This window comes from Equus caballus, chromosome 3 (assembly GCF_041296265.1).
Source record: "Equus caballus isolate H_3958 breed thoroughbred chromosome 3, TB-T2T, whole genome shotgun sequence".
In the NCBI taxonomy this organism is placed as follows: Eukaryota; Metazoa; Chordata; class Mammalia; order Perissodactyla; family Equidae; genus Equus; species Equus caballus.
In genome coordinates, this window is record NC_091686.1 from 121,921,824 (window position 1) to 121,947,774 (window position 25,951).

At 58.5% G+C, this 25,951-nt stretch overlaps 1 protein-coding gene and 1 long non-coding RNA gene across 4 annotated transcripts in view; one reads left to right on the plus strand and one right to left on the minus strand.

Moving 5' to 3' along the window:
• Positions 1 to 22,283, plus strand: part of HTRA3 (HtrA serine peptidase 3) — a 36,743-nt gene extending 14,460 nt beyond the window's left edge. Inside the window, exons 3-9 of one of the 3 annotated variants that reach the window (XM_005608928.3) lie at positions 2,758 to 2,980; positions 6,529 to 6,723; positions 7,429 to 7,461; positions 8,766 to 8,880; positions 17,357 to 17,405; positions 19,329 to 19,424; positions 21,113 to 22,283. In XM_005608928.3, the coding sequence (XP_005608985.3) occupies positions 2,758 to 2,980; positions 6,529 to 6,723; positions 7,429 to 7,461; positions 8,766 to 8,880; positions 17,357 to 17,405; positions 19,329 to 19,424; positions 21,113 to 21,278 (877 nt within the window). In that variant the 3' untranslated portion in view covers positions 21,279 to 22,283. Of the gene's footprint in view, positions 1 to 2,757; positions 2,981 to 6,528; positions 6,724 to 7,428; positions 7,462 to 8,765; positions 8,881 to 10,190; positions 10,876 to 17,356; positions 17,406 to 19,328; positions 19,425 to 21,112 lie in introns of those variants that run through there. The other 2 variants (XM_070262807.1, XM_070262806.1) reach the window with 2 other exon arrangements.
• LOC138923536 (uncharacterized) lies at positions 16,734 to 21,146 on the minus strand. Its single transcript, XR_011437267.1, has 4 exons — positions 21,006 to 21,146; positions 19,530 to 19,688; positions 19,111 to 19,238; positions 16,734 to 18,258 (listed from the first exon to the last, which is right to left on the minus strand). It is a non-coding gene; the product is annotated as an uncharacterized lncRNA (long non-coding RNA).
• Positions 22,284 to 25,951: the final 3,668 nt, after the last annotated feature.

The window sequence follows — 25,951 nt, forward strand, 5'->3', positions numbered from 1 at the left end:
CCCCCACGCACCCAACCCCCTCCTCCCCTGATCACAGGGCCTGTCTGAGGGACCCTGAAGGCTGCTGCCCTGCAGACTGGTGGCCCCGGAATCCTGGGGTCTCTTCCCAAGTCGACTTCAACACTCTACAGAGAAGACGTTGACAGCGTGGCCTTGCCAGTTCAGAGTGTTTCTTGCGTCCGTCTGTCTTCCCTTTGGCCCGTGTGTGGGAGGGGCCTGCACACAGCCCAGATGAGGCTCGCAGGGTCAGAACCCCTTTCCACCCTGAGGGCTCGGAGGGAGCTGGCTCGTGTGCGCCGTTCCACTGGAGGGGACAGTCACCACAGGCCGCGACTCCAGGGCCTTGTTTGTCCTCACAGCACCTTCCCCGAGGGCTGGGGGCCGGCCAGAGCCACTATGCTGACCCCGAGGCATGGAGGCCCGTGGAGGTCCCCGGGAGTGGGCAGAGCTGGCTACACCCTGATTCCTGGTCCCAGCACAGGGCCCTCTGCCTGCTGGGTGTGGAGCTTGCCCAGTGGGAGCCCTTGTCACAGGCATCTCTGTCCCCCATCTCTGGAGGCCAAGGACTGAGCTCCCCATGGACGCTGCTCCCTGGGGGCGAGTGGACCAATGGCCTGCGTGCACTGTCAAAACACCTACTGTGTCCTGGCCCTGTCTGCTGCTTTGCCCACATTTTTCAAAACAGCCCCGGTGCACGCCCACCTCACAGAGGCCCAGCTCCCCGCCCCAGCGCTGACGGATCGTGTGTGCAGGCACCGCGCCCCGAGGCCCTTCCACTCTGGTGCCCTCAGCATCTTCCTGTGAACCCCAGAAGGCAGGCTTTCCTGTTCCGGTTTTCTGGATGTGGAAGCAGAGGCCTGGAAACTTCCCCAGGCTCACAGAGCCCCTGAGTGCTGGGTTGGGGGGCCCCCAGGTCTCTCAGACCCCAGAGCCGAGCCCGTCCTTCTGCAGCACGCTGACCCCTCACGGCCCTCGCCTCGGGCACAGACCCTGAGACGGAGTCACAACCGGACGTGAGAAGTGGCACGCCCCTGGCCTTGCAGGTGGCTCGGACAGGGGCAGTATCTCTCCAGAGGCCCTGGGCGCCAGGCTCCAGCCAGCTAGTTGCCAACTGCGGCCCGGCCGGGCGGCAGCGACATAGTGTCCCGTCAGCCTCGGAGGCAGATGTCTGAGCCGGTGGGCGGGTGAGGCTGAGGCAGGCTGATCCCAGATGCAAATGATGACCACTGACCACGGCCCCGGGGGTGACCCTGACCCAGGCGAGGAGGCCTCTGGGCGGCCTGGACCCTTCCGCAGATAGGCGCCGAATGCTACACGCGTCAGGCCAGGTTTCTGGAGGCACTGGGGGCAGCTCCCGCCCAGGGCCCACGCGGACTTGGGTGGAAAGATGCTGTGGTCGCCTTGCAAGGGAGCCGAGTGGCCGGGCCGCTTGCTTCAAACCCCTGCTCTGCCCTTTGCCTGCCCAACCCAGGCAAGTGGTTCACGTCGCTAGGCCTGTTTCCCTGCTTGTAAACTGGAAACCTGCCTGCCTCGTAGGGTGGCCATGGGTGGGAAACGAGTTCGTCCCTGGCTCAGAGGCAGCTCTTGGTGCTGTTAGCCACTGTCACCTGTCCTGTCGGCCGAGGCAGGGCTTCTGGGCCCGCAGAGACTCACCTCCCTGGGGGACGCCGCCCCTCTGTGCCTCCTCTCCCGCACGACTGCCAGCCCCTTCGGCCCGTTTGTCTCTCTCCTCTCTGCTGAGCAGCCTCAGACACTGAGCTCCTGCTCCGTCCAGGCCTGTGCTGGGATCCCAGAGGTGTCCTGCCCGGGAGAAGGTCCTGAGCTGTGTCCGTCCCCGGAGGGGGCTGTGACTCCTCCCCAGAGGGCTCCAGCGAGGGTTGAGCATTGTCCCCGTCAGGGAATACTGACCTCGGGCTCCACGCCAGCTTCATCGCCCATTCAGTCCCATTTCACGGAGGCACATGCCAAGGCTGGGTGTCACCTTATGTCTGTGGGCACTTGTCCCATCCTGCCACATCTAGTGCTCCCCGTCCCCCTGTGTCCTCGGAAGCATGGCGCCTCGTGTGGCGTTTGCTGAGCAGAGCCCAGCACCAGCTCTGCTTGTCCACCATTAGGGGCTTCCAGGCAGGCATCCCGAGGGGAGGGGCCAGCGGGAGGTGGGAGCCTGTCCCCTCAGTGCTTACCCTCTCTGCCTAGTCAGAGATCTGGAAACTGGCATCCTCTGGGCTTTGTGACAGTCCCAGTGGATGCTGTGTGCACCTCAGTCATTTTCCTTTGTGCCAGTGACAGCCGTGTTTGTTGAGTGTATTCTGGGTGTCACTCAGCGGGGTGGGTGCTATTGTTCCATTTCCTGGATGGGGAGACCGAGGCTCAGAGATTAAACGACCCGCCTGTGGTCAGGCAGACAGGGAGTGGGGCCTGGACCTGAGACTGGAACCTGGGCTGTCTGGCTCTGGTGCTCTGATGTTGGGGTGGCTGTGCCTGCTGCTGGCATCACAGGCCCAACATTTATGGGGCTCACATCCAACCGGCAAACTGCAAGTCAGAGATTATCATCCCCTCCTTACAGCTGTGAAATGGGTCTAGACCTAAGCAACCCGGCGAAGGCCACAGCAGTAAGTGTGGGCCCAGTGGCCTCCAAGCCCATGTCCTCTACCCCCACCCTGGCTCTGCTCCTTGCCTGCTGGCCCACGGCTGTGTGACCCCTGTCCGAGTGCACACCCACCCTGAACGCCCGCCATGCTCATCTCCCCGCAGACACCCCCTGTTCGGCCGCAACGTGCCCCTGTCCAGCGGCTCGGGCTTCATCATGTCGGAGGCCGGCTTGATCGTCACCAACGCCCACGTGGTGTCCAGCACCAACTCCGTCTCAGGCCGGCAGCAGCTCAAGGTGCAGCTGCAGAACGGCGACACCTACGAGGCCACCATCCAAGACATCGACAAGAAGTCGGACATCGCCACCATCAAGATCCACCCCAAAGTGAGTGGGCTGCCGGGTGGGGGGCATCTTCCCAGACCCCAGAGCTCAGAGATGCACCAGCCCAACCTTCCCACTGGACACTTGGAGGACTGAGGCCCAGGGGGGACCAGCTGCTTGTCCCCCGTCATGGGTCAAGTCAGACTGGGACTCTGGGTGCCTGCCCTGTGCTTCCCTGAGCCGTGGGGCGCGGCAAAGGGAGGCTGCCGTCCAGGCAACGTGCCGCCACAGTCACTCCCACACAGAGGTCCGCCAAGGTGCAGGGACACTTCCATTGTCCCTCCCAGGCCCACTCCAGGAGACACAGCTGCCCCCACAGGAGTGGTGGAGGCCAGTGGGGAGCACTTGGGACACGTACCCCAGTCCCTCCACCTGCACATCCGGGCCCCCCATAGCTGACCAAGCAGACTTACCCTGCAGCCACATTGATGCTGCCGTCACCACCACCGTGTGTCCGGGAGGCCTGCTGTGCACACTCTCCTCTCACCACAGCCCTTGGTGGAGGGGCATCAGTGCCCTGCTGTCTCAGAGGGGAAACTGAGGGCAAGAGGGTCCAGGGAGCTGCTCGACACGACCCCAAGCGAGGGCAGGGCTGGCCCGCTCGGCTCCGTCTGGCCTTCCTGGCCTTCCTGAGTGGTTTCTTCCTGTCCAGTGTCGCAGTGATGACTCAGAGCTGCCGCGGGTCCCTGCGGGTCCCTGCGCCCTGCTGCGCGTGAGCTCCGGGCGGTGGGGCCGCCTGTGCTGGCCGGGCCGGCTGGGCCAGGTTGGACCTGGCTTCTCTCTCTGAGTGACAGTCGACAGCGTCTGTGGGGAGAGGTCTCCTTCGAGGAGGCCTCCTCTTGCCCAGTGGAGGGCGAGGAGACAATGGCGCCACGAAATCGTCCTGTCGTGGACCCTTCCCCAATTTTGAGCCCTTTCACGGTTGTTATTGAGTCTGGGGGCGCCACCTCCATTTTAAAGAGGGGGAAACTGAGGCCGGGGGATGAGGGTGTGCTTGAGGACGGAGGTTGGCAGACTTTTCCCATAAAGCAACGATAGTAAATAATTTAGGCTTTTGGGGCCCCGTGTCCTTATGGCAGCCCCTCAACTCTGCACTGAGGCCAGAGAGTGGCCAGAGGTGACACAACGGGTGTGGCTGTGTCCAGTAGAACTTTACAGAACAGGCAGCCGGCCGGATTTGGTCCGAGGACCACAGTGCGACCCCTGCCCAGAGACCCCTTTTGGCTGCCGCTGGGTCTCTCCCCTTCCGGGCGCTGTGACGGAATCCCGTGGGCAGAGGGAACGCCCCAGCAGCCACCTGTGGCCAAAGTTGCTGGTGGAGGGCCGGGTGCCCGAGACCCCCCAGGGCCTGCAGGCTTGGTCAGTGCCCACTGCTTCCTCCCGACCATGGACGCCGGTTAACCTGACTCCCATGCGGGGTGTCAGATGGAGCTTTGGGGAGCCTGCTGGCCCGCAGCCCACCCAGGCACAGCAAGGAAGGGCTGAATGGACCCTTCCTGCTCACCTTGTCCTCGGACGTCGTTGTCCCCTACTCTATGGCCAGTGCGCCATGAAAAGGGTTGGCTCTCTAGTCCTTGCCCCTAAAATTGTTGGTCCAGTTCCTCCGCGTGAGACCCCCTGCGCCACTGACAGAGGCTGCTCCCACCCCAGCAGCGCAGAAAGCAGCGCAGCGAGGCCCCACGTGGGCAAGCACTGCGCCGGGTGGGCCGCAGCTCACTCCTGCTGACAGGCGTCCTCCTGTCTTCTTTTCCTGATAGTGTCAGCCTACGAAAGCAGAAACCGCTAAGAGGCAAAGCGTTTATTTGAGATCAAAGAATTGCAGTTCGGGGAGCACAGATTCAAGTAGCAACCCAAACAGCGTCCAGATTGCAGGAGAGAGGGGCAGGGTTTTTGTGGGAAAAGGGAGAAAGGTGAGGTGAGCTGTATTGGGGAAGAGTTCATTGGTGCTGGACGAGGCCAGGCTGGGTCTGTACCTCAGAGCTGGCGTGAGATTCGGTCATGGGGCAAAAGGCTAGACTTGTACTTCATTGATTGGTCAGTGATTAAGTCATCAGCAAAGCCCAATTTCGTCAGTTTTTACAAATGGGATATTCTTATCCTTATTAACTTCTTGGAATGTTGGCGGTTTGGTACAGTTTGGAAGATACAGAAAACAAGATGGGGGCTGGCCCGTGGCGTAGTGGTTAAGTTTGTGCGCTCCACGCCGCTTCCACCACCCAGGGTTCGTGGGTTTGGATCCCGGGCACGGACCTACACACCACTCGTCAGGCCATGCTGTGACGGTGTCCCATATACAAAGTGGAGGAAGATTGGCAACAGATGTTAGCTCAGGGCCAGTCTTCCTCACCAAGAAAAAAAGAGAGAGAGAGAAAAGAAAAGAAAAGAAGACGTGCAAGGCAATTCCTCTGAAACGCTTGCTCTGGCTCTATTTTAATATGGCTCCACTCGTGTCATCTTTCACAATAGCTGATAGGAGAGATGCCTCTTTAAAGAAACAATTCTGTATTTGACATGGAGAAGGGACAGCCGCTGAAACGGGAAGGAAGAGCAGCGGCAGGTGGAATCGGGCAGTCCAGTGGCCAGGTGGGTCCTGCCTGCCCGTCTCCAGATCTCTAGAGTGAGGGCCCTGGCAGCTGGGCGTGGCCGTCTCCAGCACCTTGTTAGAAAGCTTTTTGTCTGGAAATAGTTCCAGACTCACAGGAAGCTGCAGCAGCCGTGCTGAGGGGTCCCCGTGCCCTCCTCCCGGCTGCTCCGAGGTGATGTCTGACATGGGTGGTGCAAAACCACAACCAGGAACTCAATGTGGGTGCAGGCACCGAGCCCCACTCCCACCTCCTGACACACGGGGACCCCTCCCCTGCGCGAGCTCCTGGCAGCTCCTGGGACGCGGAGGCAGGCAAGTCACAGCCCGCTCTCAGAGCCCCAGTCTGGTCACAGAGTCAAACGACAGACAGACGCTGCAACGGCTCCATGTGAAAACGAGAGGGCAGTGTGTGGTGTCTGGGTGTGCAGGGATGATGGTGGAGCTGGTTAAGTTGCTCTCTCTCTCTGCGCCTCAGTTTCCTCACGTGTCTATAGTGGGAGAGCAGGTTGTGTGCATCAGAGATTTCAAGACCGGGGTCCCAGGTCCCCAGCTGGGCCGGGACTCTGCAGATCTGTAGGCTGTGTGCGTCAGACTGGGGGGGCTGTGTTTTCTGGGTGGTGGTGTCCAGAGCTTCTGTCAGTTTTCAGAGGGACCTGTGCCCATTGAACCACTGAGCTCAGTGACCTCGGAGGCCGTGCCCAGCTGGACCCTCTGGCCGTCCTCCCCATGATGGACACCTGTGGCCTGCCCTGTGGGGACCTGTGGTCCCTGCTCCATGAGCACCAGCCCTGGGTCTCTTGCCCCACCATGGGTCAGCTGGAGGCCGGCCCGTTTTGTCTGCGTTGTTGACTTCCCATGGTCATCGCCCATGACCGCTCTATCCAGCTGCTCCTGGACCACCCCGCCGGGGGCCTGGCCGTGGTCAGAGCGCTGAGCCTCCCTCCTGTGTCCCCTGCCTTCCCCCTAGAAAAAGCTCCCTGCACTGCTGCTGGGCCACTCGGGGGACCTGCGGCCCGGGGAGTTTGTGGTGGCCATCGGCAGCCCCTTCGCCCTGCAGAACACCGTGACCACGGGCATCGTCAGCACGGCCCAGCGAGACGGCAAGGAGCTGGGCCTCCGTGACTCGGACATGGACTACATCCAGACGGATGCCATCATCAACGTGAGTTCTCCAACCACCATGGCGGCGCTTGCTCCCTGTCCCCCGAGCTCACCCCATCACTCGTCAGTCCTCTTGCTAGAAAGTCCTTCCTTTACATTAAGTGGGGTCTGACCCCTGTGACTTCCACCCATGGGTGCCGAGTGGGCCCTGGGAGTGAGAAACTGCAGCCCTGACCTGGGACAGCCCTTCAGAGAGGTAGGGCCATAGCCCAAGTTACACAGCCCGGTCGGCATTTCTTAGTTTTTGTTATTGTCACATTGGATGGCACCTTTTGCGTTCACAAAGCCCTTTGCGCAGACGCCCCCGCGCCCACCTCTGGGTCGGGCACTCTTCTGGAAAAGTCAGTCACTATAGAGGCTCCTTGGGGCCGGCAGGATGAGAATTAGGGCCCCGCCCTGCGTCCTCCCGGTGCCGCCCAGCCTGCACACGGTGGAGACAGCGAAGCGAGGCTGGAGCAAGGCTGTGAGCTCTGTGCGGACAGCACTGGCCGGGTCAGACCCGGTCCTCAGACAGCCGTCCCCTTGGCCCCTGTGAGTCTCGGCTTTCTCACCCGTGAAATGGGGACAGCAGCCAGGCCTTACGATGTTGTTGGAGATAAACTTCGATGACAAGTCTCTGCTGGTTAGAGTGATAGTTGGAGGAAGGCTCCAGAACCCGGGGACGGGGCTCCGGGCGCAGCTAATGTTGCCTTTCCTCCCCTTGCAGTACGGGAACTCCGGGGGACCTCTGGTGAACCTGGTGAGTGTGCCCTAGAGCAGGGGCCTCTAGTTTTCGTGGGGGGCACAGCCTCGAGGCAGGGATGGGGCCCGGAATGTGGCCCTCACACCTTCACGCCCGATGGTCAGGAACACACTGGGCTGGAGGCCCTGGAGGAGGATGTGCCCCAAGGGCCAGTGGTGCTGACAGAGGCATAAGGGATGACCCAAGACCGCAGCCCAGGCAGGGTCCGTGTGTCCATTAGGGACCTGGGGCAAGGGAGACGCAGTTGGGGGCCTGCCCCCCTCCGCCGGGCTCCCCGTCCACATGTTTACATGAGATGAGATGGGCATGCCACACGACTCAGCATCCAGGCCCCTGGGGTTGGTCCCTGAGTCTGGGCTCTGTAAGGGTGGACCGGGCCATGGGTGGGGACTTCTGGGGGCCACACAGCACAGCCAAGGTCCAGCCTGCTCCAGGACAGAGATGCTTCTTCCCCTGAAGCCAGAGCTCGTGGGAACTCCTAACCCTTGCCATCAGGCAGGGCCGGGGAGTCCAGGGCAGTCCCCGCCTGGACCAATGAGGGACTCTCCATCCCCTGGATCCCCCACTTGGCTGGTCCTCCCACGCCGCGAGCTCCCATGGGCCAGGCAGAGCAAGTGTGCCTTGATCCAAAGCTCGGCCCCAAAGGGGGCCCCTGGTGAGCTGAGTAGGCGGTGGCCTGAATGCTACGTGCAGACATCATTCTTGCTATGGCCGGGAAAGCCCATGCCAGGCTGTGAGGAGGAGCCCCACCCTACACATGTGCCCGGAGTGAGGTCCCCGGGGGCTGGGCAGATCCGGCCCAGGCTGCACCAGCCTCAGGGAGTGCAGAATAGGGGCAGTGAGGGAGCCCAGCTCCGAAGGGGCAGAGAAAGTGGGGGATGCTGGGGAACTGCCCTGGCCTCACTCGCCCCCACCCTGCTTCCAGAAGGAAGGGATAGAGCCCATCCCACAGGCCTCCACATCCTTCTTGGCTCGGCCCTTCACAGTGCTGCCTGGGGGTGCCCTCGGTCAGTGGGCACTGCCTCTGAGGGGCAGGCCGCAAGCTTCCCCGGCCAACACTCCCCAGCAATGAAGGGGGGCAGGTTCGGAGGCAAACGGTGGGGAGGTGGGGGTCCCTGACCCAGAAGTGAGCCCGAGGTGCCTTTCCAGGAAGCTCCAGGGCTGCCCCGGGAGCTGTGCAGGGAGGGGCTCTGACAGCCAGGTCAGCTCTGGGAACCGAGCCGCAGACACAGTGCTTTGCAGCTGAGGGCAGCGGTCACTTGGGCTCCCCCAGTGACGGCCCGCTCTGGTCTCCCGCCCAGGACGGTGAGGTCATTGGCATCAACACGCTCAAGGTTGCAGCTGGCATCTCCTTTGCCATCCCCTCGGACCGCATCACGCGCTTCCTCACGGAGTTCCAGGACAAGCACATCAAAGGTAAAGAGCTCCCTGAGGGGCTGGCTGAGCCGGGGGGCACTGTGCCAGGGCTGGGGCCCCTCCTTCCAGGCTGTGTGCCCTTGCTCACTCCCGACTGGGCCCCGAACTCCTGAGACCCCCAAGAGAGCTCAGCCTCAGCCCCTCTCACTCTTCCTCCCCGACCCTCGCTTCATGGCCACGGTCACCCCCTGCCCCTCCACACTGTCCCCTTCTGGCTGAGGATCTCCGCCTTCACCTCCCACCTCCAGCTGCTTGGGCTCTCGGGCTCCACTTGTCTAGGCTGCTCCATAGTTGTCAAAACCTGGTTCTTCCTTCCTTCCTTCCACCCACCCGTCCATCCACCCACTCACTCATCCACCCATCCATCTACCCATCCATCCATCCACCCACTCACCCACCCAACCGTCCATCCATCCACCCACTCACTCATCCACCCATCCATCTACCCATCCATCCATCCACCCACTCACCCACCCAACCGTCCATCCATCCACCCACTCACTCATCCACCCATCCATCTACCTATCCATCCATCCACCCACTCACCCACCCAACCGTCCATCCATCCACCCACTCACTCATCCACCCATCCATCTACCCGACCACTCACCCACCCACCCAGCGACCCACCCACCCACCCATCTTTCCTTCCATCCGTTCTTCTTTTCATCCATCTACTCATTCTTTCCTCTGTCTATCCTTCCTTCCTTCCTTCTGTTCGTCCACCCATCTGTCTACCCACCCTTTCTTCCATCCACCCATCCTTCCTTTCTTGCATCTGCCCGTCCCTAGGTACTCGCTCTTTCAGCCCTCTGGCCCTGCAGACTGCCCAGTAGCATAGCCTCTGCTTCAGGGGAGTGGAGCCCAGCCCCTGACCTTTGGCGGTCACTCTCCTCTCAGCCTGCATCTCCTCACCCCCACCCACACAGGGGAGTCCAGCCCACCCTGCCCACTCCTGGATGGCCATGAGCGTCCATCTGGGAGAGGCCGAGACAGGCATCGGTGGCTCTCCCTAGTGAGGGCATGCCAGTCACCTTCCTGAAGTCAGTGGAGGAGGGTCACACTTCTTCGGCTCTCAGGACCCTTCCTGGTGGCCTCCACCTTCCCACCTGTCTTTTCAACCCAAGTGAACTTCTCCCTTCCGCCATTTTGTCTCCCATGCTCACCTCCTGGCCATCACCCAGACCTGACTCAGCCCTGCTACTCACACCTTCAGATTGCTTCCCTGTCTCCTCCCAGCCCCCTCATCAGCAGTTCGTTGAGAGCAGGGGGCTTCTTCATGCTTTCCCTTTCCTCCACAACCCCGCCAGTCAAGCACAGGGACCCCGGTCCGGTGTAGCCAAGACCTGTGCCGTGAGGACTGGCCACAAGAAGAGATGCTGTCGAGGACTCCGTGTGGTTCCTCAGGTCCCTTCTGTGAAGATAGCCTGGAGCCAGGGCAGAGGCAGCCTGCCCTAAAGAAGCTGGAGGCTTCTGTTGCACAGGAGGACAATTAACCTCTTGAGCTTTTTTCCCCTTGGCTGCTAGGGAGCTCAGAACTTGACTCAGGGCTGCACCTTTGTACCAGTCATAGCCTTGATCCTTTCTCTGATAACCAAGCTTTTCCAGTGTAATTATCCTCTGCTTCAGGGGTGCCTTTGACTTGGGCCACCTTCCTGGAAATCGGTGGAGCTGCGCTTTGCACAGATTGAGCCGTGTGGTGACTGTTTTGTTAGAAATGGGGTGACAGCATCCGCTTCCTTATTGCCTCTCAGATAAGAACCCACGGGGGCCGGCGTTTGCTCCTTTGCTGTCAGTGCTGACCTCACCCCAGATCCCTAGGAAACATTCACCCGTGTCCTCAGAGCTGTCATCTACTCCCAGACACGCGGACCAATTGAAGAACCCCATCGATCTTAGCTGAATGACCGAATCAATAATTTAAAATCCTTCTGAAGTCGACTTGCATTCCCTTTTGCTTTTTTTTTTTTAATAAAAATACCAAATTATCCAAAACAGGTTAATCCAAATTTCTTTAAAACCAACCATCCTTTTATTAAACCCAGGAGGCGCTAGTCAAGGTGCGCATCTTGTCCCCATCCAGGAGTTGGGGTGGAGAGGCCCCTGGGATCTTTCAGGCTAAGAGGGACCACCATGCGGGGTCTGGGGGAACCTCGGCCTGGGGTCCAGGAGGCTCTGGGGGCTCAGCCAGTCCTAGGACCAGGGCACCCCTGCGGGGTGTTTGAGCTCAGTTACGGGTGTCTGTCCCTCTGTGAACGGTGGGAGACGGCTGCTCAGTGGTCATCTCCGGCCTGGGGAGTGGAAACCCTCCCTCATCTCTTGATCAGGGGGTCTCTGTGGGCTGGGAGCAGGGGAAGAGCTGCAGAAGGGGCTGGCGGGGGGGGGGGAGCAGTGGGAAAAAGGGGCCCAGACGCACATTCCCTGGCCTCAAGGTCACGGGCAGACTCGGGGTCCCAAACAGACGAGGACGAGGCGGGAGGCAGGAGCAGGGGCCGAGAGGTGGGGAGAAGGTTCTATGTTATGGAGCCCCGGCCCGGCCCAGCACCTGGATGGTGCCCTTTGCCTCTCCGGTGTCCCTTCTTCCAGGTACAGAGGCTTAGTGTCCCTGCTGTGACGCAGTCTGGGCTCTCCCCCAGCTCTGCGTCGGGCCCCCTTACGCCTCAGCTCTGTCACCTGCAGAGCGGGGCCCATTCAGCCCGAGAGCTGCCCGGGCCTGAGGCCCGCTCGGCGCCGTGGACTCTTGCACAGCCGGGAGCCGGACTCACAGTCTCTGCCCCCAAGTTTTTGCACTAGTGGGGAGGAGGCCATGAGAGTGCCAACATGTAATGTGACATCAGAGTCGTGGCCCCGGGGGCCAGCGGGGCAGGGGGAGAGGGCCGCAGGTGAGAGCGTGGGACGCTGGGCTCGTCGGGGGGCCGCGGAGGGTCTTGAGCGGGGTTGGGTGGGGAGTGCCAATTCCAAGAACCCCGCCAGCCCCGGTGCAGTGGGGGGAGGGGGACGGTGTGTCAGTTGCTGGAAGACAGAGGAGATGCCAGAGGCCGTGTGGGACCCAGGGCTGCCTTCCTGGTGGCTGACTTGGGGTGGTGGCAGCGTGGGGTCAGGAGTGCTTGGGTCCAGGATGGATGTTGCACTTTGAGCCAATGGGACTTGCCGGAAGGTGGGATGTAGGATGTGAGCGAGAGAAAGGAGCTGACGCAGCCAAGGCCGGAGCCCTGGGAGCTGGGAGGCCGTTTCCTGGGGTGGGGTCGGGGGCAAGTCAAGGACTAGCACTGACACCCCAGAAGCCCCAGGCGTGGGCTTCCCTCTCGCTGTGGTCTGGGGTTTTCTCTCCAGGTGAAATTCACGTGATACACACGAAGCCCCCTCCAGGGCCCCCGCAGCAGCGATAGAGCGTTCACAGTGCTGTGCAGCCGTCCCCTCGCCAGCTCCCGGACTTTGTCAGTGTCCCAGAGAGCCCTCTGCGCCCCTTAAGCGGTCACCCCCATCCCCTTGCTGTTGTTTTGTTACCATCGTTGATGTTCTTGCCTCAGTCCGGTCCAGAGTGGTTCCATGACATGTTTAGAAGGACTCAGACCTCTAGCAGCCCTATGTCCAGTGCCGCATGGCGGGCACGGGTCGTTCAGGGGATTTCCCAACAAGGGTGGGAAGATGAAGGGCTGGTGCTTACAATTCTGCCGAGCGATAAGCTCCTCCTGACCGCCTGCACCCCGTGTTCCTGGAGAACCCCGTGTGGCCAGGCCTGCTGGCTCTGGGTTGGGGGAGGGGGCTCTCCTGCACAAGGGCTCCAGTGGGACGGCCGAGTGGCCTGGGCTGCACTCCGCCCCGCCAGGGCGCTGCTGCCGCACAAGCACCGGAAGCATAGGTTTCTTTCTCCTTGTAAGTGTGACCTTGGGGTTATGAGCAGAGCTGACCCGTGGCTGGACTCATGTCAGGAGCAGGATGGAGGGCCAAGGCCTCCGTCCCTAGGCCTTTCCACTTTCCTCTGAGGACCTCATCTAGTCTCACGGATTTAAACATCATCTAGAGAGTGACTCCCCCAAATTTACGTCTCCGGCCGCCCCTCTCCCCGGCCTCTGGACTCGGAGGCACAGCTTCTTGTTGGACATCTCCAGTCCCCGGCTGCCCATCACCATCCCTCTCAGTTATGGGCAGCCCCATCCTCCGGATTTCCCACCCCGCATTCAATCCGTCAGCCGGCCCTGTTGGCCCTACCTTGGGGATCTGTGCACCCCGCACCTGCCCTGTCGCCATCTCCAGCTCCACCACCGGGACCAGCCACCAGGGGCGCTCACCTGGGCTGTTGCCCCCTCCCTGGTCCTCTGTCCCCTCCCTGACCCCCACAGACTCTTCCTGCTGCTGGAGGGCTCCTTTCAAAATCTAAGGCGGACCATGGCATGTCTCTGCCCATTCCCTCCGGGCTCCATCTCATTTGGGGTAAAGACCAGAGCTTTCCGAAGCCCACCAGACCCAGGGGGCTGGGCCTCCTGCCCTGCTCTGACCTCAGCTCCCGCGTGGACCATCCCTTGCCATCCATCAGTCGCCTTTGGTGAAATGTCTGCTTAAATATTTTGCCCATTTAAAAGATTTAGGTTGCTTGTGTTCTTATTAAGTTTTGAGAGTTCTTTATACGTCTGGATGAGCCCTTTGTCAGATAAACGGATTGCAAATATTTTCTCCCATGGCCTGTCTTTTCATTCTCCTAACTGTCTTTAAAGAGCAGTTTTGTAAATTTTGATAAAGTCTAGTTCACCCATTTTTTAAAATGGGTTGTGGATCTGGTGTTGTATCTGAGAAATCTTTGCAACTGAAGTCAGAAAGATTTTCTCCTACGTTTTCTTCTGGAAGTTTTACTTTCTGACGTTTTAGATTTAGGGCTATGAAGTATTTTGAATTAACCTTTTTAAAATAGTACTAAGTATGAATCGAACTTTTTTGTTTTGGTTTTTTGCTCTGGATATTTAATTGTTCCAGCACCGTCTGTTGAAAAGACTATCCTTTCTGCACGGAATTGCTTTTGCTCCTTCCTTTTGTCAAAAACAAACGAGCGTGTTCTGTTCCCCTTGTCTCTCCGTCTCCGTTACGCCGTCCTGATTCCCGCGACTTTACGCTGTCTTGACGTCAGGCAACGTCCATCCTCTAGCTTTGTCCCTCCTTTTCAAAGCTGTTTTGCTTATTCTAGACCTTGGCTTTTCCATATGAATTTTAGAATCAGATTGTCAATTCCTACCCAAAAACCTCCCGCGGGCATTTTGACTGGGATTGTGTCGAATCCATAGGTGAATTTGGGGAGAATCGTCATTCTGACAATATTGAATCTTCTGACCCACGGACACAGAGTGTCTCCCCATTATTTACTCTCCTTGGCTTCTCTCAGCGGTGTTATCTGGCTCTCAGCGTACAGGTCTTACACTATCTTTCAGTAAAGTTATTAAGCATTTCATAATTTTGATGCTATTATAAATGGTCTATTCTTTTAAATTTAAATTTCTGATTGTTTGTTACTAGAATGTACAAATAAAATTGATTTTTGTATGTTGATCATAAGAGATCCTGCAACCTTGACAGCTCACTTGCAAGTTCTACTAGCTTTTTTCGTAGATTCCATCAGATTTTCTACATAGATGATTTTGTGGTTTGTGAATAAAGACGGTTTTACTTCTTTCTTTCCATTATGGATTCCTTTTCCTTTCCTGCCTGGCTAGACCCTCCCACAAAATACTGCATGCAAGTGGTGAGAGTGGACATCCCTGCCTCGTTCCTGATCTCAGGGAGAAATCTCTAGTCTCTCCCATTAAGTATGATGGTAACTAAAGGTTTTTCATAGGCACCCTTTATCAGGTTGAAAACGCTCCCTTTTATTTCTAGTTTTTATTCGGAATAGATGTGAGATTTTTGCCAGATACTTTTTCTGCATCTTTTGAGATGATGGTTTTCCTGTTTAGTCTGTTAATCGGGTAAATTGCATTTGTTGATTTTTGAGTGTGAACCATCCTTGCATTCCTGACATAAACCTCACTTCGTCATGATGTATCCTCCTTTTTGTGTATTGTTGGATTTTATTTGCTGAAAACATGTGAAGATTTTTTGCGTCTATCTTCATGAGGAATGTTGGTCTAGTTTTCTTTTCTGGTTTGGTGTTAGGATAATGAGTTGAGAAGTTGTTTAGGAAAGACACCCCTCTGCTGTCAGTTCTCTACTACACCACTTCACTTCCAACACTTCCGGTCACCAAATGTGTGAGGTTTTCCCACACCAAGCTGGGTGTCCCTCAATTTAACCCAATTCTGACACTGTGTACCTGGAGCTAGCATCAGGCCCCACAGGTTAAGGGCTCAGTCCCAAAGCCTTCCCCCAACCCACCTTCACATACATGGCATCACAAGTCCAGGTTGTCACCTGTGGCTATAAGTCAGAGTTTCCCATGATCCCCTCCTTGTCAGTCATTTGCTAGAGAGGCTCAAAGAACTCAGCAAATAGTTTACTTACTAGATTGCCAGTTTGTTATAAAAGTTTATGACTCAGGAACAGCCCAGTGGAAGAGACACACAGGTGGGGTACGGGGCCGGGGTGCAGAGCTTCCACGCGCTCTCCGGGGGCACCACTCTCACAGCACCTCCACATGGCCACCAACCCAGAAGCTCTTCCAACCTGTCCTTTTGGGGTTTTATGGAGGCCTCATTACGTAGGCGTGATTGATTAAATCATTGGCCATTGGTGATTGATTCAACATCCAGCCCCTCTCCCCTCCCCAGAGTTGGGGTAGGGAGGGCAAGCGCTGAAAGTTCCAAGCCTCTAATTACATGGTTGGTTCTCCTGGCGACCAGCCCCCATCCTTAGGAGCTTTCCAAAAGCCACCTCCTTCACATAAACGCACGTGTGGTTGAAAGGGACTTATTCTGAATAACAAAAACCCATTTCACCTTTATAGCTCTGGAGCTATTTCAGGGGCTGGGAGCAAAAGATGCCCCTTATAGCTTTTCTCACTTAGGAAATCACAAAAGTTTTAGGAACTAGGTGCTAGGAACCATGGATGAAGACCAAAATATCTATTTCTTATTATAAATTACAAGATCACAGAAGAATTCACTTATTTTTAGTTTTCTAGAGGAGTTTGGGTAGAATTGATACTATTTCTTCCTTAAACATGTATATAATTCTCCTGTGAGACCCTCTGGGCCTGAAGTTTCTCTATGGGAAGACTTTTAACACAATTTCAATTTCTTTAACAAATATAGGGCTATTCAGGTGCTCTATTTCTTCTTGATTGAACTTTGGTAGTTTGGAAATTTTGGGAAATTTGTCTGTTTTATGTAAGTTGTCAAATTTATTGGGATCAAATTGTTCTTAATAGTCTCTTATTATCCTTTTAATACCTGTAGAATTTGTAGTGATGTCACCACTCTCATTCCTATCAATATTTGTGTCTTTTCTCTTTTTTCCTCATAAGTCTGGCTAAAAGATTATCAATATTATTGATCTCAAAGAATCAGCTTTTGGTTTTTATTTTCTCTGTCATATTTCTCTTTCCTATTTCATTGATTTCTATGCTTTATTATTTCCTTTCTTCTGTTTACATTGGATTTCATTTTATCTTCTTTTTTCTAGTTTTTAAGGAGAAGGCTGAGGTCATTGATTTGAGAACTTTCTTCTTTTCTAGTGTTTAGGGCTATTAGTTTCCCTCTAAGTGCTGCTTTACCTAGATCTCACAAATTTTGATATGCTGTATATTCATTTTTATTTCATTTTAAATACTTTCTAATTCCCTTTTTGATTTCTTCTTTGAAGATGTGTTGTTTAGAAGTGTGTCATTTAGTTTTTAAGTTATTGGGAATCTTGTAAAGACCTTTCCATTATTGATTTCTAGTTTAATTCCAGTGCAGTCAGAGAGCATACTTTTATGCGATGAAATTTTAGAAGTGTGCTGAGACTTGTTTTATGGTTCAGAATATGCAAATGCTATTTCTGGGTCTAAGACATCAGCTAAGTCACAGTCTGGAGCAGTTGCGGGAGAGAGGTGAGCTGTGTGTATCACGCTCCAACTAAAGGACCGGCCGGGCACACGGGTGGTGCTCACTGGGCATCAAGGATTAATATTATTATTTATGGGAAGGTGGGGAGATGACGAGTCCAGATCTGAGCAAGGCAAGTTTGGGGAGACTGCGGGTGGCGGCTGGAGAGGGAGCCCTGCTGGCTGCTGGGGGCTGGGTGTGGAGCTCAGCAGGACAGTGGATATGGGAGTGATGTGGTTGATGGTGCCTGAGAGTGAGGGTGGCGTGGAGCTACCAGACCAGAGCGAGAACATCACCCAGCCCTTCAAGAGCAGCCGGGAGGACAGAAGTGGCTCTAGGCTCTGGGCGCCTGACCACAGGGGCTGGGTTGGCCCAGGCAGTGGCTCCTGCTGCCGTCTGCTCCTGGGGCATCTCTGCTCGATGATCTTCATGATGCTCTAACCGAGTCCTGTGGTCTTTGTTTCCAGACTGGAAGAAGCGCTTCATCGGCATACGCATGCGGACTATCACACCCAGGTGACTGTCTGCCCCCTGCTGCCCCTCCATTCTCCTCCCAGACCCCGGCCTGGCCTCTCCCGGCCACCAGCAGGGCTCCAGTGGGCCAGACGCACTTAGGCTTCTGAGCTTTGCTCTGGCCTGTCCCTCTGCCTGGGATGCCTTTCCCTCCTTTGCCTAATAGATTCCTTCGGCTCCTTCAGGACTCCATTCAGGTGCCCCCTCCCCCAGGAAGCCTCCTAGATTAGTTTCCTGTGGCTGCCATAACAAATTACTGCAAACGTGGTGGCTTGAAACAACAGAAATTCGTTCTCTCACAGTTCTAGAGGCCAGAGTCCAAAATGAAGGTGTCAGCAGGGCTGTGCTCCCACTGAAGGCTCGGGGGGGGGGGGGGTGCGCCCTGCCTCTCCCAGCTCCTGGTGGCTCCGGTTTCTTGGGTTGTAGTTGCGTCACTCCAGGCTCTGCCTCTGTTGTCATGTGGCTCCTCCCCGTGTGTCTCCCTCCCTCTCCTTTCTCTTATGAAAATGTCAGTCTTTGGATGTGGGGCCCACCTGAGTCAGGACGATGTCCTCTTGAGACCCTTAACCACTTGCATCTGCTAAGACCCTGTCTCCAAACAAGGTCACATTCTGAGGTCAGGGGTGGACACGAATTTTGGGGGACACTATCCTACCTCCCAGGCCACTCAAGCGGGAGGAGGTGCTTCCCTCCCCAGCACCACAGTGGTCCCATGGTCTTGGAACTGCCCGTCCGTGCCCCTCCACCTTGACCGTGCGCTCCTTGGGAGTGAGGACTGTGTCCTCCTCGTCCCTCTGCTCCGTCCCAGCACCAGCTGTAGGACAGAGTGGGCGCCTGGAAATCCTGAATGAGTGATCTAAAGAAGGGGGTGGGGAGGAGGAGGGAGAGCGAGGAGGGAAGGGAGGCAGGCAGGGAGGAAAATGCAAGGATTGAAAGGAGAAAGAGGTCACTGCACTGGGGAGCTCAGGGAAGAACGGTTCAACTGGCCACACGCTCAACCCCACACAGTCCCTGAAATGATCCTTCCTCCTGTTCCAGCAGCTCGTAATCTAGGGATTAAATCTGAAGGCAATTTGTAATCAAGACCAATATACCTTTTTTGTGCCGGTGTGTGTGAGGAAGATTGGCCCTGAGCTAACATCTGTGCCAATCTTCCTCTATTTTATGTGGGATGCCACCACAGTGTGGCTTGACAAGCAGTGCTAGGTCTGCACCTGAGATCCGAAACTGCGAACCCTGGGCCACCAAAGTGGAGCACACAAACTTAACCACTACGCCACTGGGCTGGCCCCCCAGTTTATCTTTTAAATGTGTCCTTTCTTTCTTTCATCCGGCCATCACACCAGCCATCACACCAGCCATGACACCATCCATCACACCAGCCATCACACCATCCATCGCACCAGCCATGACACCATCCATCACACCAGCCATCACACCAGCCATCACACCATCCATCACACCAGCCATCACACCAGCCATCACACCAGCCATCACACCAGCCATCACACCAGCCATCCAGCCTTCTATCCATTCCATCACTCATCCATTGTCTGTTCATCCCTCCTTCCAACTGTCCATTTATCCGTCATTCCTTCCTTCCATCCATCCATCTATCCCTCTTCCTTTCCTTCCTTGCTCTCATCCCTCCTCCCCCATCCTCCCGTGTGTCCATCGTCCTCCCCTGTCCACACTGCTAGCCACCCACCTTCACTGAGGTTTCTCTGGAGGAGCCGTGTCGAGTAGGGGACACAGACAAGAGCCAGTGACGACCCAGAGTGGTCCGAGGCAGGACGGCGGTGTGGGCGGCAGCCCGGAGGAGGCTCCTTGTCCAGCCTGGTGGTGGAGGGAGGAGGGGGCAGCTTCGTACCAAGGAGTCAGTTTAGAGGCAGAAGCTGCCCTTTAACAGCGGAACTGTCCTTTCAGTTTGCTGGAGGAACTAAAGGCCAGCAACCCAGACCTTCCGACGGTCAGCAGTGGCATTTATGTGCAAGAGGTTGTTCCAAATTCACCTTCTCAGAGGTAGGTGCCACCAGAGGACACAGAGAGCCCAGATGGGAGGAGGTCAGACATGCCAGCGGGCGGGGTGGGTGGGCATGGGGCCTGGGCTGGGCCTGCTTCACTGACCTTGAATGACCTTGATCTTCTTGGCAATGTGACGTGATGTGGAAGTGGTGGGTGAGATTCTGGCCTGTTCGCTAAGCCCGGGCCAGGCTGGAGGGATGAAATATGCTTTAGAGTCTTGGCCGTGCCCTTTCCTGGCCCAGAACATCCTTTCCGTCGGGTCTGGGGAGACAGAGCGGAGAGGCCCCGCCTGAGCGAAGCTGCTGCAGGCTGACTCTCCCCAGCCCAGCGGGCCAGCCTGTGTCTCCCTGGACCTGTTCCCTCTTCCACAAAGTGGGCATGACTCAGCCCTCTCTACCCTGGGGAGACTTGTCAAGATCAAATGAAATAAAGCATTGCTTTCTTTGAAACCGCCAAGAACTAGAGAAAGGTTGAAGTTGCGACCCAGGGAGCTGAGGCAGACCGTGCGGCAAGGTTACCACACGTGAGGGATCTGTCGGTCCCCTAGACGGCTCGGAGGAGGTCGCTTCCCTCCTGTGCGCTGGGTCTCCATCAGCATGGTGGGCGGGCTGCATTAGCTCAGTGCTTCTAACCTGTAATTCCTGAGCTGGAGGGAGTCCGTGCTGGGCTCTGGCTGCTGTTGGGGGCGAGGCAGGGCATGGGTGGGGAGGGGCCGGCCCCAGCCCCCACGGCCCCTTTGGCCAAACAGGACCCCTCTGCCTGTTTCATGAACTCTGCTGCTTCGGGAGGCCATGCGGAGGAGGCGGCCCCACATGCCCTTCTGTGATGAACACAGATAGCACCATGCTCAGCCTCCAGCGGCCGTAGGGGAAATGGTAGAAATACAGACCTGTGAAGCCACAGAAGAGCCACCAAACTCAGGTTGTCGATCGGGCTTGCTACACACTGCTGATTCTGCAGCGGTGGTTCCAGGAGCGGCCACACACAGGGCGCCCGAGAGCCGGGGAATGAGATCAGTGGGGACGGTGGCACCGCTGAGCCTGGCGGCGGCGTGAGCCAGGTGTCCCCCACGCGCTGTCTGCTTTATCCTCCCTGCAGCCCCTCAGGCTGCTACTCCATTTCCAGATGGAAACTGAGGCTTAGAGAAAGTACTCCTCCCAGGCCACACCGCCGGCACGTGTGGATCTTGGCACTGGCACCCACGTGTCTAACCACCACGCAACCTTGCTTTGTTCTGGGTGGAGGGGAAGGCGGCGGCGAGGCAGGTGCAGGAGGGAGGCCGGGCAGCGAGCTCTGCCTCTTCTGCACCCGTCTTAGTAATGGCAGCAACGTTAGGACCAAGGCCCTGGGCCTCATTGTAATTTGCAAAGTGTGTTCCCACGTAAGACTGCAGATGTGGAAACTGAGGCTCAAAGGGGCAAAGTGCCTGGCCCGAGGCCGCCCAGCTAGGAGGGCTGCAGGCAGAGCTTGAACCAGCCCTTCTGAGGTGTGGAAGAGCAGGCCGAGAAAGTGCTTGCCCATCTAGGACCCTGGTTTCCACCTGGTGCGAGAGCCTTGCTGTCAGGGCTCTGTCCTTACCTGTTGAGATGATTTCTGGTGAACCACTGCTGTTAAACTGGATCGTGCCCTGACCCAGGCCAGCCTCATGGGGCGTTGGGGTGACTCTGTGTCTCTCCTGTTGGCAGAGGGGGCATCCAAGATGGCGACATCATCGTCAAGGTCAACGGGCGCCCCCTGGCAGACTCCAGTGAGCTGCAGGAGGCCGTCCTCAACGAGTCCCCGCTGCTGCTGGAGGTGCGGAGGGGCAACGATGACCTGCTCTTCAGCATTGCACCCGAGGTGGTCGTGTGAAGGTGCGGCCGCCTGCCTCCATCGCCGAGCTCCAAAGCCTGCAGTCGAGGACGGGCGCCCGCCGAGCAGTTCCGTCCAGAACCACCGGCCACCGCAGGATCAGGACGAAGGACCGAGGTCGGTCCTCAGCAGAGCCAGCAGCCTCCTCCGGGCCGTCCAGGGGCAGAGCCACGGGCTGGGCTTGGCCAGGGGCCACATCTCAGCCTTTGCGGAGCGTTGGCTCCCACATCTTGGTGCCCAGGGGGCCAGCCCAATGTCTCTCTCATACAAATGCTCCTGAGGGCCACCTTCCAAGTTCTCGGGAGATCTAGAAAACTCCTCTGTAGTCCCTGGAAGTCCCAGCCCCTCTCCCACCTTCCTGTCTTTGCCCCTGTCGATCCCTCTGTCTGAAATGCCCACCATCCTCCTACCCCACCCTCCCTGCACCACCGACTCCCACCTGCTCAGGTCTCAGCTCTCAAGCCTCCTCCTCCCCTGGGAACACCTCCCAGGCCCCCGCCCCCGAGCCCAGTACCGCAGCGCCCACCACGTTGAATGCCCAGGGCTGTCTGCCCCGCCAGCCTGGAGCCCCCGGTGGGCAGGCCACTTCTGACCCCCCTTGAGGAGGCACTGAGGGGATGTTCCCCGGCTGCCCAGTCCAGCCCTGTGGCCGGTGCTGATGCTCCCCCTTCCCAGGCAGGAGCGAAGCTGGAGGAAAGCAGAGTGTGTCTGACATACTCTGGGAGGCAGGCGTGTCCTCCTGGAGGTGACTGTGGAGCAGAGCGGGGAGGAAGCTGGGACCTGCCAGGGGGAGGGGACTGCAAGGACTGAGCCAGCTTTGCCTCCCTGAGCTGTTCTGGATGGAGCAGCTGACTGCGGACTCGCCCCTGAGCGGCAGCGGGAGGCACCCAGCAGCCGGGTGCGTGTTTGTAGGTGTGGTCGTGAGCTTCGCTGTGCGTTGATTCCCCATGTTGCCTGTACTGTAAGTTTCTCTACTGTATGGAAATTAAAGTTTACAAGTGCGCAGTGCCGAGCCAGCAGGGTCTTTGGGGCTGCCCGACCCCCACCGGCCACAGCTTTTCCTGAGACCACAGCCATCAGGAGGCATGAAGACCTGGGAAACTGCCTCGAGCCCAAAGACAGCCCCACACACCAGCTGCCCGGCCGCTTGGCTCCTAGCTCCCCCACTTATTCCGGCTCCGTGGCCTCAGTCAAAACACCCCCTGCCCCTGCCCTGGCCTCTCCCCCTGTCCGGAGGGACACTGGGACCACCGATGTCCTGGTAGCTGGAGCAGCTGGTAAGGTGCCTGGCTTACAGAGAGCCCCAGCCGAGCGTGCCGGTGGCTGAGAGAGCTTTCCCTGTGTCTGCTCCGTGTCCCCCTCACCGAAAGCCGCCCAGCCTCGGGGAATGAGGCAGAAAGAGACAAAGCAGGGACACGGCCATGGCGGGGGTGGGGCTGCAAGCAGGGCGCTGAGAGCTAGGACTTGCCCAGGGCGAGCTCCTCGGGTAGAAGTGGAGGCGTTGGGACCAAGGCCGAGGGGCCCGGCCTGTGTTCTGGACCGCCGAGCCCAGAAGGATCGAGGCCCCCTGGGCCAGCCCTTGCTGAGGAGCACAGTCTGTCCTCAGCTGGCATCTGGGCAGCTGTGTGACCACAGGCCACCTTCTCTCGCTCGGGGTTGGGGGGTGAACTGCAGAACTTCAAGCCCCTCCAAGCTCTGAAAGTGTGAGAGTCAAGGGTCCAGATGACCCCGCCACGGGGCTGATCGTAGGAGATGCTTCAGGTGGCCATGGCAGCGGCCGGAATCCTATTTGTTACCTAGGAGTGACCTGCAGGAGATCCCTGGAGACTGGCTTGCCGGGCGTTGGTCACACTGGGTGTGGCTGGCTGTGAGCACTGCAGCCGGCCAGATGGGGGGCATCAGACCAAAGAGCAACAGCACCCGGTGCAGAAAAGGACCCGGAATGGTCCCCAGCAGCTCGTTAATGTGGACGCTGTGATCTTTTCACCATCTCAGAGTCGCAACCCCCAGGCTCAGATTGTCATGTGAACTGAGAACCCCCACTCTCCGGCCGCACCAGGCCCTGCTGGGGAAGCAGGGGGCCCGGCACAGAGGCGGCCCTGCCAGACGCCTCCCAATCCCACTGTGCCTCCGTCCATCCCCCCACCCCAGTCTATCCTGATCTGGCCTCAGACAGTGGAGCCCGTCCCACTGCCAGCATCTTCTAGAGAAGTCAGAGCCTAGCCAGGAGCCTGGTTCAGCCCACCCCGTGGGGCTGCCCACCTCCCAGCCCGCCCCCATCCCTCCGCTCCCACCCAGAGTGGGCCAAACCCAGCAGGCCGGGTGCCATCCCAACCCCACTTTGTCCCTGCCCACCCCCAATCTAGAACAGTCCTGATGCCCAAAGTCCATCCACCCTCCCAGGCCTCTCCTGTCACTCCCACCGGGCTTTCCGCACACGCCCTGCAGGATGCTGCAGGAATGAGGCTGCAGACCAAGGCTCCTGAGAGTAAGGAGCCGGGGCGGGCGTGGGGCAGGAGTCTGGACGAGGCCGCCGGTGTGTGGGCCTGAACTCGGGAGAGGGTGAGCTGGAAGCTGGGCGTTGAGAGCCAAGCCGTGAACTTGTCCAGGGCCAGGCGGCTTAGAGGGATCTGGAAGATGGAGGCGGGGTCCATTCTGTCGCCAGGCAGGGTCCTGGCTGGCTGTAGTGTGCGCTCACACGGTGGGGGTGGGCTGGGGCCTCTCGCGTCGCTTCTTGTGAGGGCAGCAGCCTCGTCATGAAGCTGGCCCCCTTGCCTCGCCCTACTCACCTCCCAAAGGCCCCACCTCTGCATCACTGGGGTTATGGCTTGGGCATCCTGGGTGGACACAATCCAGTCCACAGCACGGAGACTGAGGCAGCGGGGAGAGCAGCCAGATGAGACACGTGGCCCTGAGCTGATGCCTCTGGAGATGCTCTGAGGAACCATGCAGATGAGCTGGGAGGCTACCCCCGGGCGTGGGGGGCCGGCCGTGTGCACCCACAGACACCTCCCTCTCTCCCTCCTGCATGCACGGGGCCTGCCCTGGGGGGTGTCAGGTCCCGGGCATTCTGGCTGCCCTGCCCAAGGCTGAGCTAGTGTCTGTGGTGCTGGAGAGACCCTCGGGTGGAGGGGCAGAGGGATGCAGTCTCCATCCGACAGCCAGCCCAGAGCTGTCCCTCATGGCTGCAGGTGAGCTCGGAGGTGCTAGGGGCATGGTGGGGGCATGCACCTGCCCAGTGAATGCCCATCGGTCCACACATTTCCAGAGCCCCAGACAGGCCACTGGCTCCCACCCCAGGGCATTTCACAGACCTTCCTTAGCCCTGAGGTCTGGAGCAGCGGGGGAGGGGCAGGGGCAGGCTCAGGCCTCGGGGGGTGGCTGCTGCTCAGAGGGGGCCAGGTGGAAGCCAGGCCCTGTCTGCTGCAGTAAGCAGTGGACTAGATGTCACAAAGAAGGTTCCTGACTCAGGGTCTGCCCCGAAATGTCACTTCACATCCTCTCACTCCCCGCCACCAGCTCCCAGCTGACCATGGCCGACCCCCACTAGCCTCAGGTTGTCCATGTGTGAAATGGGTGGGTGGATATGGGGAGCTCTGGGCTCCAGAGTCAGCGGCCTGGGCAGTGGCCTCTGTCCCTCTCTGGCTGACCTCTGCGAGGCCCTCAGCTCCGAGCTTCTGCATCCAGCGGGGCCGGTGGTTGCACCCCCAGGAGGAGGGACCCTCACCCAACGCTGGGGGCTGCCCACTCGCTGGCCCCGGCTGGCCCTGCAGCCGTGGAAGTGGGCTCTGTGGTGTTCCAGGCCTCTGTCCTCTGCCAGCTGCTCGCCCCCGGCCAGGCAGAGCTGGCCTCCCGGCAGCTCCTCCAGCTGCACTTGGTGAAAAACAACTTTTTTGGAGCCGACCAGCTGCCGCCAGAGCTATCCATTGTGCAACCCTCCAGGCTCCTGGCGCAACCCCCAGGGCTGGGCCCGCAGCCCACCCTCCACTGTCAGTCCTGGAAGCTGTAAACAGAGTGCTGATGAGGCCAGCTCCTGCAGGGAGCAGACCCCTGTTCCAGCCCAGCGTCCCACAGACTCCTGGAACTCCAGAAGGACAGGCCCGGAGGAGCGTCACAGCTCCCTGTGCCCAAACACCCCACTGGACAGAGGCGGAACCTGAGGCCCAGAAAGAAGGACTTGGGGGTCACACGTGAGCTCGCGGCTGCCTCCAGGGGCCCAGGGCCGAGCTCCTGGCTGCCCTTCAGGCTGGGCTGGAGCAGGCAGCTGTGGCTGAAGCTGCTGCAGGACCCACCTCCACTGCCCAAGCCGTGGGGCCGCGCCAGGATCTCCAGGAGGGGTGGCTGCTCCCCTCCAGAGTCCCTCCCTGGCCCCTCCAGGATTAGCGGATCCAGAGCATGGTGAACCAAGATGGAAATTCTGGAACGGGTCAGAGTCGAGGGAGACAGCAGGGGAGCTGGCACTGTTACCCCAGCCTGGAGCAGCGCCTGGGGTGCCCGGGGCTGGGGCCCGCCTGCCCACACCTGCCCCAGCTCTGCGTCTATACACAGCGTCCCGCCTCCAGTCACTTCCCTCCCCTCCCCCCAGAGGCAGCCAGACTCTCATCTCCCCGGCTCAGCGGCTCTGCTCTTGGTTGGTGTTCACCAGGCCTTCCAGGATCCCCGGCTGCTCTCCT